The sequence below is a fragment of the Anticarsia gemmatalis genome, chromosome 8 (assembly GCF_050436995.1).
Source record: "Anticarsia gemmatalis isolate Benzon Research Colony breed Stoneville strain chromosome 8, ilAntGemm2 primary, whole genome shotgun sequence".
NCBI classification, from domain to species: Eukaryota; Metazoa; Arthropoda; class Insecta; order Lepidoptera; family Erebidae; genus Anticarsia; species Anticarsia gemmatalis.
Genome location: NC_134752.1, coordinates 11,961,169 through 11,979,411, shown reverse-complemented (window position 1 = coordinate 11,979,411; position 18,243 = coordinate 11,961,169). Strand labels below are relative to the sequence as shown.

Below are 18,243 nucleotides of genomic sequence, written 5' to 3'. Positions count from 1 at the left end.
AACTTGTATGGGCAATATGGAGAGACATCAAAGTGTATGGCAGGATTGGACGTATCTGTTCGGAGAAGGAAAATAGTGTAGGAAAATGGATTATTACCGTAGCAAATTCGAGAAATACTCGCCTAGTCTGTGTTTTTCGTAGAAGTTCACAATTTTATTAAATTCTTATGTAATTTCGAAAAGGATACGGCATAAAACGATTTGTCCGTTTCAAAGTTGCAAAAGTATATTTTCAAAAACAATACTTAGAAAATTGATTTACTGAGGATTCTATGAAATTTGAATCTTTTTACCTTAGCACACTTTTTATGGCAAAACATCATTTTACGCGGTCAAACTAGGCGACAGAAGCTAATACTACACATAACTTCGAAAAGTCATTAGTGTAATAATTGTAGAACATTCTCGCGGTTAATAGAGCAATCTAGAAGAACTACTTCCTTATATTTATTTAAGTATTCACAATCAAATATCATTGTTCTCAGCCGTTTGTTTCGCGACGTTCATTTGAGAGGACGTGAAATGAGGCCTGCGATCGTACTGTGTCTCATAGTACTGTGTTCTGTGCATAAAACCCAAGGAAATTTGGCTGCATTTTTAACCAATCTCCCTTCAGAAGTTGGGGTGAGTTGTTTTCGAGATTTTGGGGGAGTTTCGTGTGAGTTTGAATTTTTTATACTCAGCTGTTGTTAATTAAAATGTCGTGGGAATTTTCGCATCGTTGGTAGTCGATTATTTAGTTTTTACTACAGTTACGTTTTTATATGCTTTGATTGTGTATTATTATTATTGCGTAAAAAAATATGATGTCTAAATTTCTAAATTTAAAAAAAAAATATCCGCGGAAATGTAATTGAAATGCATGCATCGTCTTTAAAAGATGGCAAACGGTGTTCTACTTTTGTTTTGTATTCTAAATATTTCATAAATAATTGTACATAGTTGGTTTTAAATTTTGTATTTAAATAGTAATTTTCTGAGTTGTCTTTTGTTATGGCCAGGAAATAAAACCGAGCGTTATACTGGGTAAGTCTAAATGAAACTTGCAATATGCTTCAATATCTTCTAACATTAGTCAGCAGTATTTTCATTACAGTAAGATCTAGTTAGTTAATACTTTGTATGGAGAAGTTATATAAAATTTTCAGAATTTAACTAGTATTTAGTACTAATAATTTTCTTCTCTTTTATTTATTACTAGCTGACCCGCGCAACTTCGCTTGCGTCACATAATTTTCCACGCTTTTGTAACATTTTTCGTTGCTACTCCACTCCTAATGGCCGTAGCGTAATGTTATATAGCCTATAACCTTCCTCGATAAATGGGCTATCTAACACTGAAAGAATTTTTCAAATCGGATCAGTAGATCCTGAGATTAGCGCGTTCAAACAAACAAACAAACAAACAAACTCTTCAGCTTTATAATATTAGTATAGATAGTATAGATTAACTGGCTTGATTATAACCTTACTATGTTTATTTTGTGTTAAAACCAAAATAATTATTTGAATTCACGGCACTTAATATAAACGGATGTTCTCTCGTAGAACTACATAAGTGGGTTTGTGGGACATAGTTTATGCGATTTTAGTCTGTATTGTAAGTTTTTTAATACACACAGCAATGTATACTAGACTACAAGTTACAAAATAGGCCTAATTTCATTGTATCACTGGGTTTCATAATACGATAACACTTGTTAACAAAACCTTTGTATTACAACATTGTTGATTGACACATACATTGTTTATTTTTAATGTTATACACAATAGAATGACATGGTTTTGTTTTGACTGATTATCCGTTGGCCGAAATAATGTAAAATAATAAGCCAATAACTTATGCAAAAATGACTTACTTAAAAAATATATTTTAGAGAAACAGGTAGGTAAAAAGGAAGTATGTATTTAGTTAATCTTACAAAAATGAAGGCCAGGAGTAATTTAATCAGTTCTATATAGAATCTTTCATAAGTTTATAGGTTAATTGAAATCGTTTGCAAATTTCTCATTCGACTAACTGATATAATTTTCCAATTAGACTTTTATTACATTAGTGTTTTATGTTATTAACGTGATCAAACCAACCAGCTCTTCAACTTTATTATATAACGTAGCGTAGCACGTAAATTTATCGTTCTAAATATAATATAAACTATTTTTAAATAAATACAAGACTATGTTATTTTCAGCATGCTTTCAGTACCGCTTGGCTCTCAGTGACGGATGCAATCAAACAACCAGTTAGACTCAAAAGACTTGGCCGGAGAGGAAGTAAGTACCTTATAGTTTTAAACCTAACTTACGGAGAATGGGTTGCAATACAGGACAATATTAATAACATGAACATTGTTAAATATCTAAAACATGTAAATCAAAAGAAGATACAAAAAAGTTTATAGTTAGTTGAGTCGGATAGCCGCGTAAAGAAAGCGTGAAAAGAAAGTTAGAAATTTGAAGTTGAAACATAAATAGAGAACTGTATAATGAACATGGTGTTAAGTTTTAAACAAAAAGACAAATCATTATGGTTAAAGTAGGTTTTATTCTCATCAAAATCAAATCACTTATCAATTATTTTTTCCTCAGAACGTAAATCAACGAGAGCAACATCAGCAGAAACAATGATAACATCCACGACCACGACAGAGGAAGTGTTGCGTGCGGAGACGCCACTGCCAGCTGGCAAGAAGCTGGAGCTGCCACTGTTACTAGCGCCGAGGTTCAGCAATATTGACAGCTGGAGACATATGCAGAAGCCACAGTTCGCTGTTAACAGACGTAAGAAATTCTTGTTAATTCAATTCTGTAGGCATATAAATCTAAAACGTTACTGCTATGTAAGGGTACCCTCCCAGAATGACGGAAAATAAATAAATAAATATTATTAGACAACTCACACACGGTCATTTGATTCCAAACTAAGGAGAGCTTGTACTATAACCAAATAACTGATAAACTTACTTATATACTTCTAAATACATACTTATATAGATACATTCGATTCGAACCCACTACACGCGGCAAAAGTCAGGGTTGAGTCTATCATGCTAACCCAGTGCGGGTTGTGGACTTAAACGTACTCGATATTTTACCAACAGCGATTCTTAAAGTAATTTGGATATTGACGAGCAATCGAAAATTTAACGACATCCAATCATTGTCATTGCAACGTCCCTGTCATCACATAAACGCATTTCATTCAGGCACAGGATGATCAATAGCAAACAATCTTGTGTTATTAATTTTACAGCATCATTTCCTCTTCATTAAATTTTGTTTATTTTCTCTCCAAGCTTACGTCTTAGTCACATCTTATAAGCAGGTCTTTTAAACACACTATTTTTACGATATTATTGGTACCTTTGACATGAAATCAGCTTCAGAAAATCCACAAATAAATGAAACGTTTGAAGTTCGATCATTAGCCGGATTTGTTTCCAAGATACCACTGAGGACTTAGTCGACCTTTCATCCCGGAAAAATATATGATACCCGAGGGAGCAAGAGGTCGTAAGTTACGCAACAAGATGACAAAGTACCTCCAACTAAGTTTGGCAACGTTCTATTTATATGGCTTCTTGTAGCTTGTGTTTCGTTTTGAAACAAAATGCAATAAATATTATTCACGTGAATTTTTTTCCGGAAATTAGTATGATTTAAAATTAGCTACATTGATGAGAAAGAAATTACGGCAGATTTAAGAAGTGATAAGAGATTATTAAGACATTTAATATTTTTTATCCAGCACCAAATCATTAGCGCGATTTTCTGCATCTATTGACTGACCACCATCTAGCTATCGAAAAACTTTATGTAAAAATATGTATGTATAACGCTTCTAGTGGGTGCCTGGAGGCACTAACTTATAAGAACATTTTAAATGTCTAACTTACGATATTCAATATTACTATCTGTATAAAATCGCGCTACTGGTTTTTTCTCCCATTTCACTACAGGAATGTACTTCTACAGTAAACGACGGAGATCAAAATATATTTTTCTTTCCAGTGTCAACAGAAGCACCTCAGTTAGAAGGTTCAACGACCTTACGCACTCATCTAGCCGACAGCAAGTTCTTCGGACCATTGCTGTTTGTATAAATATGACAGACTATGACACATACAGGAATTGACGCTTATAATACTGGATACGATTTTACATTGTTATTTTTATTTAATAAAATGGTTTGAATTTCAAGTTAAGTTTGTTGTATTTTTATATTAACTTTCATTTATTTTTTACTCCAAAGTTACAGATTTACGCCGGCTTAAAAAATTTAAGATTTCACATTATTGTTAAGTTGCTCATGTCCTTTTCTAGGATTTAGTTTGTCCTCCTGTCAAATTCCAAACAAATCGGCTGAGCTGATAACGGGATAGAGAGACAAAAAAAACAAAACACACTCACAAATTCATCTTTTGGGGCGAACTAAAATGTCGTTAAAAGTTTGTACGGAGGCATGGGAAATTTGGTCTTTGCCTACCCCTATAAGGACGAATAAAAAGGATGATTTTAGGTTTGTATTTATTTGTCAACTATTAATTTTGTAGAATTGTTCTTTGAATCGTAGAATAGTTAAAGGGCCTTTTGTTCAAAGTTTCTGGAACCAAGAAACTAAATATAGAACTACATATAATTACAAGTTTCCATACTATATACAGGGTACTCCTCACGAACTTAGTTAATGCTAGTTCTGTGGTCTGCTGTAGTGGGTTTAGTAGCACTACGTGAGGTTTGAACACGGAACTTACTTCGATGTGGTGGACGTATTTACGTGCTTACCTTAAGACAATTTTGTGGAACTAAAATTCAGTTACTAAAAAAGAAAATATCAATTTTTATTCAAGTGTAAAGTGTATGTTTTTATTTGGTTTTCGGCAATAATCATCAAACTAACAAAAATCTGACAATGTTTTCAAAATGGTCATAGGGTATTTACTGAATTTATTAACAATTAAATACTTTTGTAGATAAATTACTCATCATAAATGCTTCAGCTACGTAATTTTTTTTTTGTAATGTTCAAACTCAAACTCCAAACAAACTCCAAATTATTCTAACAAATTATCACTGAAGAAAACGCTGTACTTGTGACGTCATTATGACAGCATTTATATACTAAAAAAAACGTTTTTGAAAGTTTTGATTAGACTGGTACTTAGTTCAATACTGAATTAAGACATATTTAAAAATGTGCTTTGATAGCTGGCATTAGGTTAAATCTCCTCAACGCTTTGTTTCAAGTCTTCTATATTTCAAAGCAGCAACCAAAGACTTGCCTTTTTTGGGATGTTCTAGGCTTCTTTAAAAGCTTTGATGAGTTTTAATGAGGACAACTGATACTTCATCAAAACTTCCTAAGTGTGTAAAGTTTTGGCCACTGCTCTTTTTTTACTAGACATCTCATTTAATATCTAAAATACTCCGACATTATGCTTAAAAGTGAAAAGACGTAAGTCCTAACCGTTTTATAAAAGTAAAAGACTTTTGTTTATTTGGTCCATCAATAGTGAAGCTAAAGTTGGTACTACTCTATCGCGTTCCTATCGACAATTTGACATATAAAATGACTTAGCGAAAATTAGTTCTTTCAACACCCACTAGGGGCGCTGATTGAGTTTACATTATATTTTCGATAACTCTGACGATCATCCTCTGGGCCTCTTTTGTTACAATGAAGGTTATTATATTATCATTACCGTGGAGATCTCTGCATGTTTTTAAATCGCTCACGTTGTATTACAAATTAATTTTGTTTATAGTTAATTTCCTTTGTGAACACTTTCTCGGGTATAAGTATCTCCATTGAAGAGAGTCTTCTAAACAGATTGGTTGTGTCATGAGCAATGAATTTTTCAACTGATAGTTTGTATTTGATATTTTGCTGTAATATTTATTTAACTTGTGCTCGGAGTGATTTGGACTTGGATTATCCAGGTAAGCTGGAACATTTATTTTATAAAATATCTGTAGTACCTAGTGAAAGTATTTTTTGTGTGACGTTTCCTTCTATGTGTTGTAACCTCCGTTTTTTGGACATATTTTGTAGACTCCATTGTAGACTTTAGATTTCTTCTTCCTATTACGTCCTTCGTTTGCTTTATAACACGTCTGGTATGGCTTATTTTCATATGTGCCCATTCTGAAATGAGTATCAATGTTTTGAGTATAAGTACCGTTTGCCATCTTCTATTTTGTATAAGTAGTATGGGATATTGAAAAATATTTAGGGGAGATAGTTAAGGTGTTTTTTTAATGTCACTCGTATACAAAACTATTTATATAGGGAAATATTACTTACCCTATGTATTTAAAACATACTGTATGATTTTTAGGATGCCTTTGAGCAATCATGGCTAAATATCAAGTCGGCAATACTACTAGGATTGAACATTGTAGGGAACCGGCAGACGAAGAAATTAAAAAAGTACCCATTTAGTAAGTCTCCTGGTAACTCTTCTGCTAGGGTTTGTACTGTACTTTTACTTTATCAAATGTGCTACTAATATGCATGCAATCCTTCAATTTCTTCTTTAAGCACATTCTGTTACTCAAAAGTGAAATTAGTATTGCTTTGGTGCAAATCTGATAGAAGGTTAAAGGTACATTGTGTTTCATATTAGCTGCTCAAGGACGACGCGGCAAGATTGTACTGTTGTGCGATCTAATACTTTGTTTTAATCCAGTTTCTTGCTTTTGTACAATGTTTTGGGCATGTACCAAGTTAAACGCTGTCAACTTGACTCAAAAATATTTTAAAGTCTATCGTCACTAAGCAGCTCATATGAAAAAATACGCTTTATAAATTTTCGTATATTATTATGTCTCTTGTAGCATATTAGTGGCACATTATATTATTATGTTTTTTATTTATAAGAAAATGGACCGATGCAATATCCATCATTTATTTTCATTATCTCCTGAATACTTTTCATTTTTATAAATAATTTAAATCATTTTGAATAGGCAATGAATTAGAAAAATGTTGTGCATTTCTCAATTTTTTAGTTAAATAAGTCATTAAAAATAATTTATAACAATAAGAAGAATCCGAAATACTTTTTACAAATTCTACAGTTCAATGTATGTTTTTAGAATGGCTATCAGTAAAATTGACGACGCCGTACCAAAAATTGAGACCGATGATCATAACGATACCAGTGCTAGTTTCACCACGACCGCTTTATCAAGATATTTGGAGAATGGGACCACTTCTTACTGAAAAGACAGCTGAAAAAATATTACGGAAACCAGGTAAAGTTGATATGTTTTATAAAATTTTGGGGTGTGTGGTTTTCTTTTAAACAGCTTGACAGATTTGCATGATTCTTTTAGTAATGTAGTTGTTTTTATAGTTAACGGTTATATTTTTTGATACTGTTTTGAAATATTATCTCATCCTATAACTTTAATATTTTAATGATCTTAGGTCAACTAATTTTCTCTTTTTTTTTTGTAAGTTCTGTATTTATACATATGCTATTTCCGATGGTACCAGGATACAAATACCAATTACCTAGACACAATTACTATTGATTACCACCCATCAGTGGACTGACCGCGGTAAAGGTTCCTCACTTCAGTAGAAGCCAACTGGTAAGTACAAGTTTAAAGCGCTTATGGTAAAGCTCAATTCATATATAGACCAAGTCGGAGCGTCGCGTCACGGCTATGAATCAAATAGGCGTGCAAAACATTTGTCCAAATAAGATTTTCTTAAACCAAATCAACACGCACTTGGCCAGCGTGGTGGACTCAAAGTCCTTGCTTAGCATTGAGACAACCATGGGTTAGAAGAAGAAACCAAACCCGGCAATCAAACCAAAGTTGCATACACAACCGATGCCCATAAGCGGTTAGTAAAGTTGGCAACTGATTCTCGGTCGGGTAGTTTAGCCCCTAGTTTGTTTGTAATAATATTACGTATTAAAATAAAAACTTAGACGTGACGCTGAAATTCGACTTTCGCCTGATATGAAATGAGCCTTAGAAAATGTCAGACTAACCAAAAAATAATTGATCGTTGCGAACCCATGTTTTCTATAAAAGGTAAGTTAAGTTCATCAGTCCCCTGACACAGCACTTTCAAGTTTCCCCTGTCTTACAGGGAACTGTGTCAAGGCCTTCCAAATTTCCATTATGTTCATAACATTATTATGATGGAAACTAATAAATTGTATGTTCATGTTAGAACTTAATTATGTGAATAAATTGCTTTAGTAAAAAGTATAGATTATGAGATTTTGGCGGCTGATTGAGTTTTTTATTAAAGATTAAAACTACTATTAATAAGGTTTTGTGTTATGCTTTGTTCTTTGTTTTACCTGCTAACTTTATGGCTGTTTTTTTTTCTTTTGCTAAGCGTGGAAGCTAAATGTCCAAAGTTATTATATCATTCTAATAAAGAGTTCTTTCATGAAATCTTGTTTTGTGGTAGAACAATAACGTAAAAGTATTTTGTTATAGAAGTAAACTTTTATCTGACAATATACCGAAAAGGGTTTTTTATTGGTTGAAACCACCGTAGACACTCAATGATTCTGTGTAATATATTAGAATGTAGAAAAATTTAAAGTGACATCACCGGTGGCGCCGTGATTTAATGTTTCTCATTATTTCCCCCTAACAATTTTGTATTTTATAATTAGTCAGACATATAGTTATGCATCCTTGAATAATCTTTAGCAAAAAGTAACAATGAAAAAAATATTTTTCTCACAAACTTTAAACTGTGACATTTAAAACCGTCTTTATATTACAGTAACACCTCTCATAAAGCTACGTTCTTCGAAGACGGAGAAAAACAAGAATCAGACGCGAAACGTGCGTTTTCTACAATATGCTCCGAGCACATCCACAGCACGAAGTAAAAAGAAACGAAGCCCTCTTCACGAGTTCCATATCGATAAATTTGTTATAAGGCTTTTCTATCAATTAAATATATTTTAGAAAAAATGTATAAATTGAATACAATACATATAGTAGCTCAATTCTCTTCTTCTATCAACTACCGACAACCGACCTGTCATCGAGAAATTTTGTATGAAAATCTGATCAACGCCTCTGACGGGCGTCGAAGAAACTTTTTGGCAGTACATTCTAAATGTCAAAATATCGATAGCTAGCCGGTTGTCGCTAGGCGATAGTGGTGGAGAATCGAGGTACAGTATGTAGTATTTAGTCGCTTAATACAGGTTAAAAAGACATATTTAAAAAAAAAATCATTTGATTTATTTTGTAATTTTTCTTGTACACTCTATGTGAAAAAACATAAGGTGACAGGTTTTTTTACCTATTAACTGCAACTTTATCCATTCAATAAGTTATCCGGCACATATCTAGTAGCCATGAAACTGGCCCTGTATTCGCTAAAGCATACAAGCGTCAAAATAAATCATATTATGACAATAGAAAAAGAAACCTCATTAATATTACCTTGTTTCTACCAAAGCTTATTAGATTCTTGTAACACGCAAAGGTTAGTTGGCTTAACGAATCGTAATGCAATAAAGGCTTAAGTGGTGTTACGTTCATGTGTTTTATTACCTTTTACAATTAATGCAACATTTTCTTTAATACAGTGTTATACTTTCAATTATCAGTATGAAATGTTACTTTGGAGTGTTATGACCTTTTTCTATTAAAGATGAAACGTCTTCTTTGGTTCAGAATATATACTTCATCATTATGAGCTTATCTGTTTATTGTGTCTTATGTCTGTAGTCTAAATAATAAGTAATTAGTTTACAAATCAGGTAGAATAATGTGACATTACTTTTACAATATGTAATTGTGACATTATGTCTCTTATCATTTCATGAAAAAAATACGTATTTACCACAACCCACATTAAATCAAGGTAAAGTAAAAAGAAATCTTCTAATTAATAATAGATTAAACCATCATTTTACAGACTTGCATTTTATACTACATACATACTGCACACATGAAAAGACAAAATAGTATTAAACTACCCGTGAAACAAAACACAAAACAACAAACAAAAACATTACCCCTCGATTACATTTCCCAAGTACAGATGAAACCGTCCAAATAATCGCGAAACATTTTTTCTACCATCAAAGGGAAAATAAAAATAAACATGACATTTTGAGTTGACAAGGGTATAAAACTTTGGACATCTGTTTCACCTGAGATGTGTTTTGGTTTAACTTGTGTTCGGAGCGATCGATTGAGCGACGCAGGCAGCGATTGTGGTAATCGCGTACACAGAAATGTTTTACGTTTTTAAATTCGTAAACATTTGTGCCAGTTATTTTTTTAATTAGTTTTGGTTAGTTTATCGACAAGTTAGGTAGACGGTTTGTTTAATTTCTTTGCTGACATTTTACTTATAAAATGGGTTATCCTTCATTTAGCGATAAGTCGTGAACCCTTACCTCTTATTTTGTAGGCCCTAACGAGCAGGTTTTTGGTTCGATAATAAATATAAGCGAATTAATAAATAGAAGCGGTGATAGCCGAGTGGTATAAGTTGACACCTCCCACCCAAGTGGTCGCAGGTTCGAACCCGAGGCAACACACCAATGACTTTTCGAAGTTATGTGTGTATTAGAAATAATTATCACATGCTCCAACGGTGAAGGAAAATATCGTGAGGAAACCTTGCATGCCTAAAATTTGTTTCAAACATTTATTGAGGGCATGCAAAGTCCCCAACCCGCACTTGGCCAGCGTGGTGGACTCAAGGCCTAACCCCTCCCTCATTACGGGAGGAGACCCTTGCCCAGCAGTGGGACATTAATGGGTTACATTTATTTATTAATAAATATAACGAAAAAAAACCAAAGAGTTTATAATATACGAATGTCTGATTGTTCATTAATCCAATTCTGTAGTTTAATGCTAACTAGTTTATGAGGCATTAATGTCAGAAATATTGCAAAATTCGTTTTAATATTCTATAGTAAGGATAAGTAATTGCTGCTTGGGAGCTCGATAACTTACTAAAAAGTAAAATACTAGTCTGAGTTTCATAACATTTTACCAAAATTTCATTGAGTCTGCAAAAACACAATATCTCTTATACAAATCTAAATTGAGTTATGGATTTCATCTTTCTGTAAGTACTTGATCTAGAATTTTTTGTATAAAATAGTAGCAATAAAAAATATAGCTCTCCTTTTTAGCAATAACTTAGTAATAGATTTAAGATTCGTCCTAGACCTAGATATCGAATTTCACTATTATTCCTTTTAGGTACAGTCACGAGCGTAAACTTAGTTTAAACGTATGCTATACACGTTTAAAGTTAGGAGAACGAGATGTCTGGTTTTTTAAAAATATTCGTAAATGAAGATTTAAAATGTAAGATAACAAAAGTTCCTTCGAGACAATATTTAAATTTTTCAGCTGAAATCAAATGCCAATATTTACCTAGAACTCACTAATCCATTTTAAGCTCTAATATCCAAACCAGTAACCACCTTACCCGTGGTTTTTAAGGTACATTACAGGTACAGGTAGTTTATCTGTTCAATAGCATTTAAACTCATATAAAAACGCTATTGAATGAATAAATTACCGTTAAATGTACTCGAAAACCGGGCATCAGACTTAAATAATTTGATCTACTCATAAAAATTACGTGTGAACGTTTAGTCTCAGTGTCAACATTTTATGTCCACGGCTACACGTTATACTTGTGTGATATAACCACTGTCCACTTCAGAGTCCTTGGTATAAATTCACGGATTAAATTCCTGAATATTCCCTGTGGGTTGTCGTAAAACATGATTTTATGCGATTTCTGTAAATGCCCGACGATTTTTATTACAATTGGATGGTATTGGTGAATCCTAGAGTTTTTCAGCCGAATTGTAAATTGAGGTCACTTTTTTAGTTCTTTTGTAGATGATAGCACTATTACAATAATGATATCGCTTTTAAAATGAGTTGTGAATGTGATTTTAGTCGATGTAGAGAAATAACATTGGGGTTTTTTTAAAAGACATAAAATCCATGTTTGATACCTTTTTTTTGTGATAAGTTTTTTATGGGCTAATCAACGCGGCTCGTATACCATTGTATGATTGCATACCAACTTTTATCTTCACTTCAACCTGTCAAGGGCTCCTAAAATGCATTTTAGTTTTATATGGGCAAACCAATGCGACTTTTAGCCTCATCCGAACTTATTAAAAAAAGTATTTTTTTAATCTCTAGTCTTTAACTAAGTTTATGCTCAAAATATTATCAATATTGGTGTGGCGGTTTTGATGTGTAGATGTTGCAAAACATACAAAATTTTACATTTAAATAATGTACATATGCTTTGATCGCTTTGGATTCGAAAACCATAGTCTAATATGTTTATACATATTAGACTATGGTTATGTTATCATAATGCGTCATATTATGTGTATTGTGCTAATATACATGACCAAAGTTCCTAGCCGAGCGTAGTCGCTCGAGTCAGCTAATAAAACCTAAAAATTGAAAATATAATCTTGAAAATATTGAATATCAGTGAAGTATCTGAACCGATGCAAATGTCTGGATAGATTTAAATAATGCCAGTATTCTGGCAAGTAGCTTCGATACTGTATTGAATTTACATTCTGCCCACTTTGCTGGCAATCTGCCAAGCTGTGATGAGTTATGGCATTCATATATTTGTTCCAAGTGTTTTTTTGTACAAGATTTAGAAAGGTTAGGAGGGGAGAGAGGAGAAAATATTATTTGTTTGTAATCTATTGGGCTGTTGAATGCCAATACCTATTATTTGTGGTGTTTATTCGGATAGAGATTTTTTTATATTGAAGAAAGTTGGACTGTTAATTGACTGTGTCGAATTGCGTGACTTTATTTTATCTATAATATTTTCTAGCGATACATATGCTATGACTACAGTGAAAGGGTAAGGATTTATTTGGAATATTTGAAGTTATAATATTTCGAAAAAAAGTTTTTCTTAAGCATTCATTGATAAATATGTACAAATATATGCTCACTACAGCTGTACCCCAACAAAATATCATACAGACATTATAATATCGCGGCTTTTTTTCATTGGAGAAGACAGAGATCAAAGAACGCAACTTAGTACAATCCTTACAAACTTCCCTTGCCTTTCACATCCATACACAAAAAAAACATATTAAGTAATTTATCAACCCATTCTTTACCGTTTATATTATAACCAGTAAAACATAATCCTTTACGATTACACCACCATATAATATTTAACTCTCTCTCAAGGGATACTGATAACATTCAAAGTAATGTTCCCAAACATTAAAGATAATTTTATAGCGAACAGATTTGACAACACATGAAGGCTTTATCTGAAGCCCAATCTCGACTCAAAGCGATATTTCACAAATATTCCTTTTATCTACATTCCTTTCTACATCAAAGATAGGTCAAGATATATTTTGGGTTTGTTATCCACAGTACGCGATGCTTATGAAGTTTACTACTCAACTTAGCAATAAAGTAATCCTGATATTATTTAACATGATTAAAAATATACGTGAATATGACCTTTAAAACTATTTAGTCATAAGAAAAAAGTATTTTGTTATAAGGACGTTATCTGTAAGCGTTCAGAGGAAGAATATGTCATCTATATAGCACGGCTAAGCGTAAATAAAGAGTCGTAAGAAAATAACGCATTGCATTGAATGCAATTTTCACAAAGACAGGACCTAATACAGTCTTCGGTAAATGTACATATAATCTCTGCATGTTTTTTGCCTCATACATCCTTTTCCTCCGATGGTCATAAGCAACCCTTAAATTTTCAGTTTTATATAAGTTTATACGATCCAAAAAACTAAAACGTATACTCTAGTATATTTTCAACAGTGTGCAACAGCCTTAAAAGATTCAACTTATAATGTACCCTAGTTATTATGGGGAACGGATTTCCTTAGGCGAGCTCGGGTTTATTATATTTCTTTGATGTTTTTTTGCTAGTTTCTGAAGACTTTTTATGGGTCCTGATTTTGCGGAAGGAGGTATTTCGAGACGTTCTCTACTTTATGCTTAGATGATTTAGTTGGGATAGCTATGAGTTAGCAGTTTTTGAGGCAAATTAAATAAGTAGGTAGATCGAATTAGATAGATTTTTTTGACTTGATTTTTTTTTTATTATGTTGTAATGAGTTCATCTTTTAAACAATTCTTTAACTTTACCTTCATAGAGGCACTTCTTTATCTAGTCTAAATGTTGTTGAGTTACTACTCTTGCATGGACTAGAGTGTACCAACGACATCGAAATCACTTAAATATAGCTACAAGCCAATTTTGATACAAAGTAACATTTTTCTATTAGAGTATTAGCAATAATTAAATAATATTAAAGTTGTAGAAGTTTCAACCAAGAGTTTGTGGGTTCGAACCTCAAAAACTGAATAAAGCTAACATAGACTTACAGAAAGAATATTTTGCTTTAAACTTTAAGCCGTGGTAATTTAGCAAACTTGTAACTTAAAAAGTAGGTAGTCAATGTCATATGAATACAGCCTTTAGTCATATTGTCCAGCAATCATCGGCTTGCATTGTTTTAAACTATGAATAACTATAAACGTTTCAACCCATAAATTATCACATAAAAGATACTTTTAACAGCATAAAATTCGTATTAATATTCATGAGTATCGTAAATCAACACAATTTATGCACTTTACGAAAGCCAATATGACAAGAATAATCCACTACCATACGACGGTGTTAATACCACAGAATAAATAGATACAGATGCGTCCTTTTCACTCTCTTTTCATGCACAATCAAGCAAAGTCGAACAATGTGACTATCATTTAGAGCGAATTCAAGATTGTAATTACATTGTTATAAATAAATTCTTAGAATTTTTGAATCTTAAGTTAAGATAGTCCAGTGAAATCATCATCATACCTTTTTTAGCTTTTTTCATTTTCGTGTTTCATGAAGTCGTTGTATCAGCCTTTGTACTACAAAAGCAGTCAGATTCATGAATTGATTTACTGAGCGTATGGTAGATTACCAGAAAATATAAGCTATTGATATTTTCACAACATGATCTAAACTTAAAATTGTTGTTTAAATTCTCGGTGTATATAATATGTACCCGATTACTATATCGGGTACATATTATATACACCGAGATAATTCACGATCAAGCTCCTAATTGCCTATCTACAAGTGCACTATAAACGTCAGCATGTGTGCTTGTGTTAACACGCACACTAAAGCGTATTATAATTTGCGTTAACTTGCACCCTGAAAGTAATTACCATAGCTATTAAATTTCATTGGGGTATAAAAATTCAAAGTTAATTAAACTAGTTAAACGTGGAAACAAGCTCGTGCAATCTTGGCTCACGATCCGTGACCAATTTTTTAATTGAAATAACCTTATCGCACCTGTGCGGTGGCTATTCTAGTGATATTCGATATTTTATGCAGTTTATGTTGCGTAGTTTGGCTTTGTTGCTGTATTGTATGATGATATTCATAGCCAGTTGTGTTCACAGGCCGGTAAACGATCTGTGGGGTAAGCAAACGTTGGCGCGGTCATTCTATAGATGGGTGACCGCATAGTGGTATTTGAACTGAGCGTCTCCGTGCTTGCAACACACCAATGACTTTTCGAAGTTATGTGTGTATTAGAAATAATTATCACATGCTCCAACGGTGAAGGAAAACATCGTGAGGAAACCTTGCATGCCTAAAATTTGTTTCATAAATTTATTGAGGGCATGCAAAGTCCCCAACCCGCACTTGGCCAGCGTGGTGGACTTAAGGCCTAACCCCTCCCTCATTACGGGAGGAGACCCTTGCCCAGCAGTGGGACATTAATGGGTTAAATTTTATTTAAGCCATAAAAAAGGAAAGTATGTCTGTGTTTATTTTGTCAGCTTCCTATGCTTTATAATAATACTAGCTGACCCGCGCAGCTCCGCTCACGCTTTCTTCTATAGCTGACCCGACAGACTTCGTACCTACTGCCTCATCGATAAATAAAAGACCTAATCTTTTGTATAAAATGATTTTAAAACAAACAAATCGAATCTGTATTTAATAAAAAAGTATTTATTGAATAAAGCATGCAGTTTTATTATTATTTTCAATACATCATGTTGTTTACTTAGAAAACAGAGTTTTCCTGAAATACTGACTATTTATAAGGTTTAAATTTGATATTAACAGACACACACTGTTAAAAATACAGTCTGTTTACTAATTTAAAGCTTTCTCATAAACTATATTTCACAAACTTCTAACGACTGTCCTTGCGATTTATTTATGGTCATCGCAAAGGCCAGACGTACTGGAAAAAGTAAGCGTTTAAAATCGAATGGTAAGTCCGTTGGAATCATCGGTATCCGCGGGATCAAGACATCCTCTCCTTTGTATTTTCCTTTTATGATTGTCGCCTCAATGACGTTATTCATCAGTCTTTTCACAGCCAGTCTTGTTCTATTGCATAGTCGAGGTTGATTATTGTTACGCAGCATGATGACAACTGATCCTACTTTTAACTGCAAATTGTGAGGTGGTAATCCAGGCAATTCTAGTGAATTTAAGAACTCAGTGGGATAGTTGATTACGTCATCCTCGTTCATTGCGGTGTCGACTGATTTGAAGGAATCCAACTGTCCTGGAAGAAAATTCTGAATGGTTGCATTAAGATCCTCGACATCATTATTTTTCGCTGCTAATATTGCTCGTTCACCCAGCCAATTATGGTTATTGAACTTTTGCGCTATATCTGGGAAAACTCGCTGAATAAGCTCCACTTTTGAGTCTGTGATGTGACAGAAATCTGTAGGTAATGTGATTAATCCGGTCGAGGTGTCCACTGCAACTTTATTATTTCCAATGTCTAACAACTGCTTCGCAAACACATTTGCAGTTTCATCTTGTTGCAAAAATAGTCGCATGTTAGTTGTTAAGTGGAGTGTCTTTACGTACTGCCACAAATTTGATGATTTTAGGCATGCATTTAGTTCATCAGCAACAGTTGATCGGGGAATAACTGGAAGAGTCTGACGAAAATCACCTGACAACAGAATCATGGCCCCACCGAAAATATTTTGGTTGTCACGAAGATCTTTCAACGTTCTGTTCAGTGCCTCCAGTGACCTCTTATGGGCCATTGTGCATTCATCCCATACAATAAATTTGCATACCTGTAGGATCTTGGCCATTGCGCTATTTTTGGCGATGTTGCAAATTGGTGTTTCGGTGATTTGCATGTTTAGTGGTAATTCCAAGGCAGAATGTGCAGTTCGCCCGCCTTCTAGCAGAGTTGCAGCTATTCCAGGTGAAGCCAACGCTAGAGCAACATCATTTCGCGATCTGATCTTCGCCAAAAGCAATGAAATTAAAAACGTTTTTCCGGTTCCTCCGGGAGCATCAAGGAAATAAATTTCACCAGATCCACTGTTCACAGCTTCTCTCAAAGTGTCGTACGCAATTCTTTGTTGTTGATTTAATTGTGGAACATTTGTACGAACTGTTTTGGCCAACGCTTCAATGTCGTACTGATGTTCTCTTTGCAACTCGTGGTTTAATGCATCGTGCATAAGACGATTGGGTGCTGTCATTCCCAAACACGACAATACTTTATTTGCCATCAATAATTACATATCTTCTATCATGATCAATGTGTCATTGTAAATTTCTGCATTCATTTGTATTGTAGGATTCAAAGTTTGACGGCGCACACGATGCAAAACATCCTCAGATATATCATCTCTATACTTAACCCACAAATCTTTTGATTCGAGGGGAAACATGTCGATATGATAATCGCAAACAACGTACGAATTTGATGCGGCGACGAAGATAAATTTACGGAATCACATGATCAGTTGACATGCCTCACGGTAAGTCGCACACAGCTGTCCATCAACTGTTCTCAGTTGTTTAAACGATGTCGGACCACGAACATTCACCAACAACAACCGCAAATAATAACATTCATCGTTATTTGGATGTACTGTGTAGATGCGACCCAGAGCATCTGAAGCAAATACATTTGGATGTCCTTCAACTGGTGTTCCTTGTTTTCGACGCTGAAACGATTTCGATGATGCGTTCCATGTGTAAAAGCGTGGCATGTCAACATACAGCAAAGTGCGAGCAAAATCATCAGTTTGACAGACTGTGAAGAAACTTGTTAATGTTGTCGACGGTGGATGTGCCGCTCTGCCTGCCGCGTTAGATTCATTAAAATAAACTCGTTGACCATTTTCTAAATGGACTGCCAAATGGACTACTGTAGG

The 18,243-nt window shown here is 33.7% G+C and overlaps 1 protein-coding gene across 2 annotated transcripts; it reads left to right on the top strand.

The window, feature by feature from the left end:
* Positions 1-498: 498 nt before the first annotated feature.
* On the top strand, positions 499-9,509 carry LOC142975019 (uncharacterized). Of its 2 annotated transcripts, none has more exons than XM_076117644.1 (4): positions 499-624; positions 2,193-2,274; positions 2,590-2,781; positions 4,012-4,147. In XM_076117644.1, the coding sequence occupies exons 1-4, from the start codon at positions 523-525 to the stop codon at positions 4,101-4,103; spliced, it is 468 nt and encodes a 155-aa protein (XP_075973759.1). In that variant the 5' UTR covers positions 499-522; the 3' UTR covers positions 4,104-4,147. The 2 variants fall into 2 exon arrangements, with proteins under 2 accessions (XP_075973759.1, XP_075973758.1); XM_076117643.1 differs by lacking the exons at positions 2,193-2,274; positions 2,590-2,781; positions 4,012-4,147 and adding exons at positions 6,339-6,441; positions 7,099-7,257; positions 8,765-9,509 and having other exon boundaries at positions 503-624.
* The last annotated feature ends 8,734 nt before the right edge of the window (positions 9,510-18,243 follow it).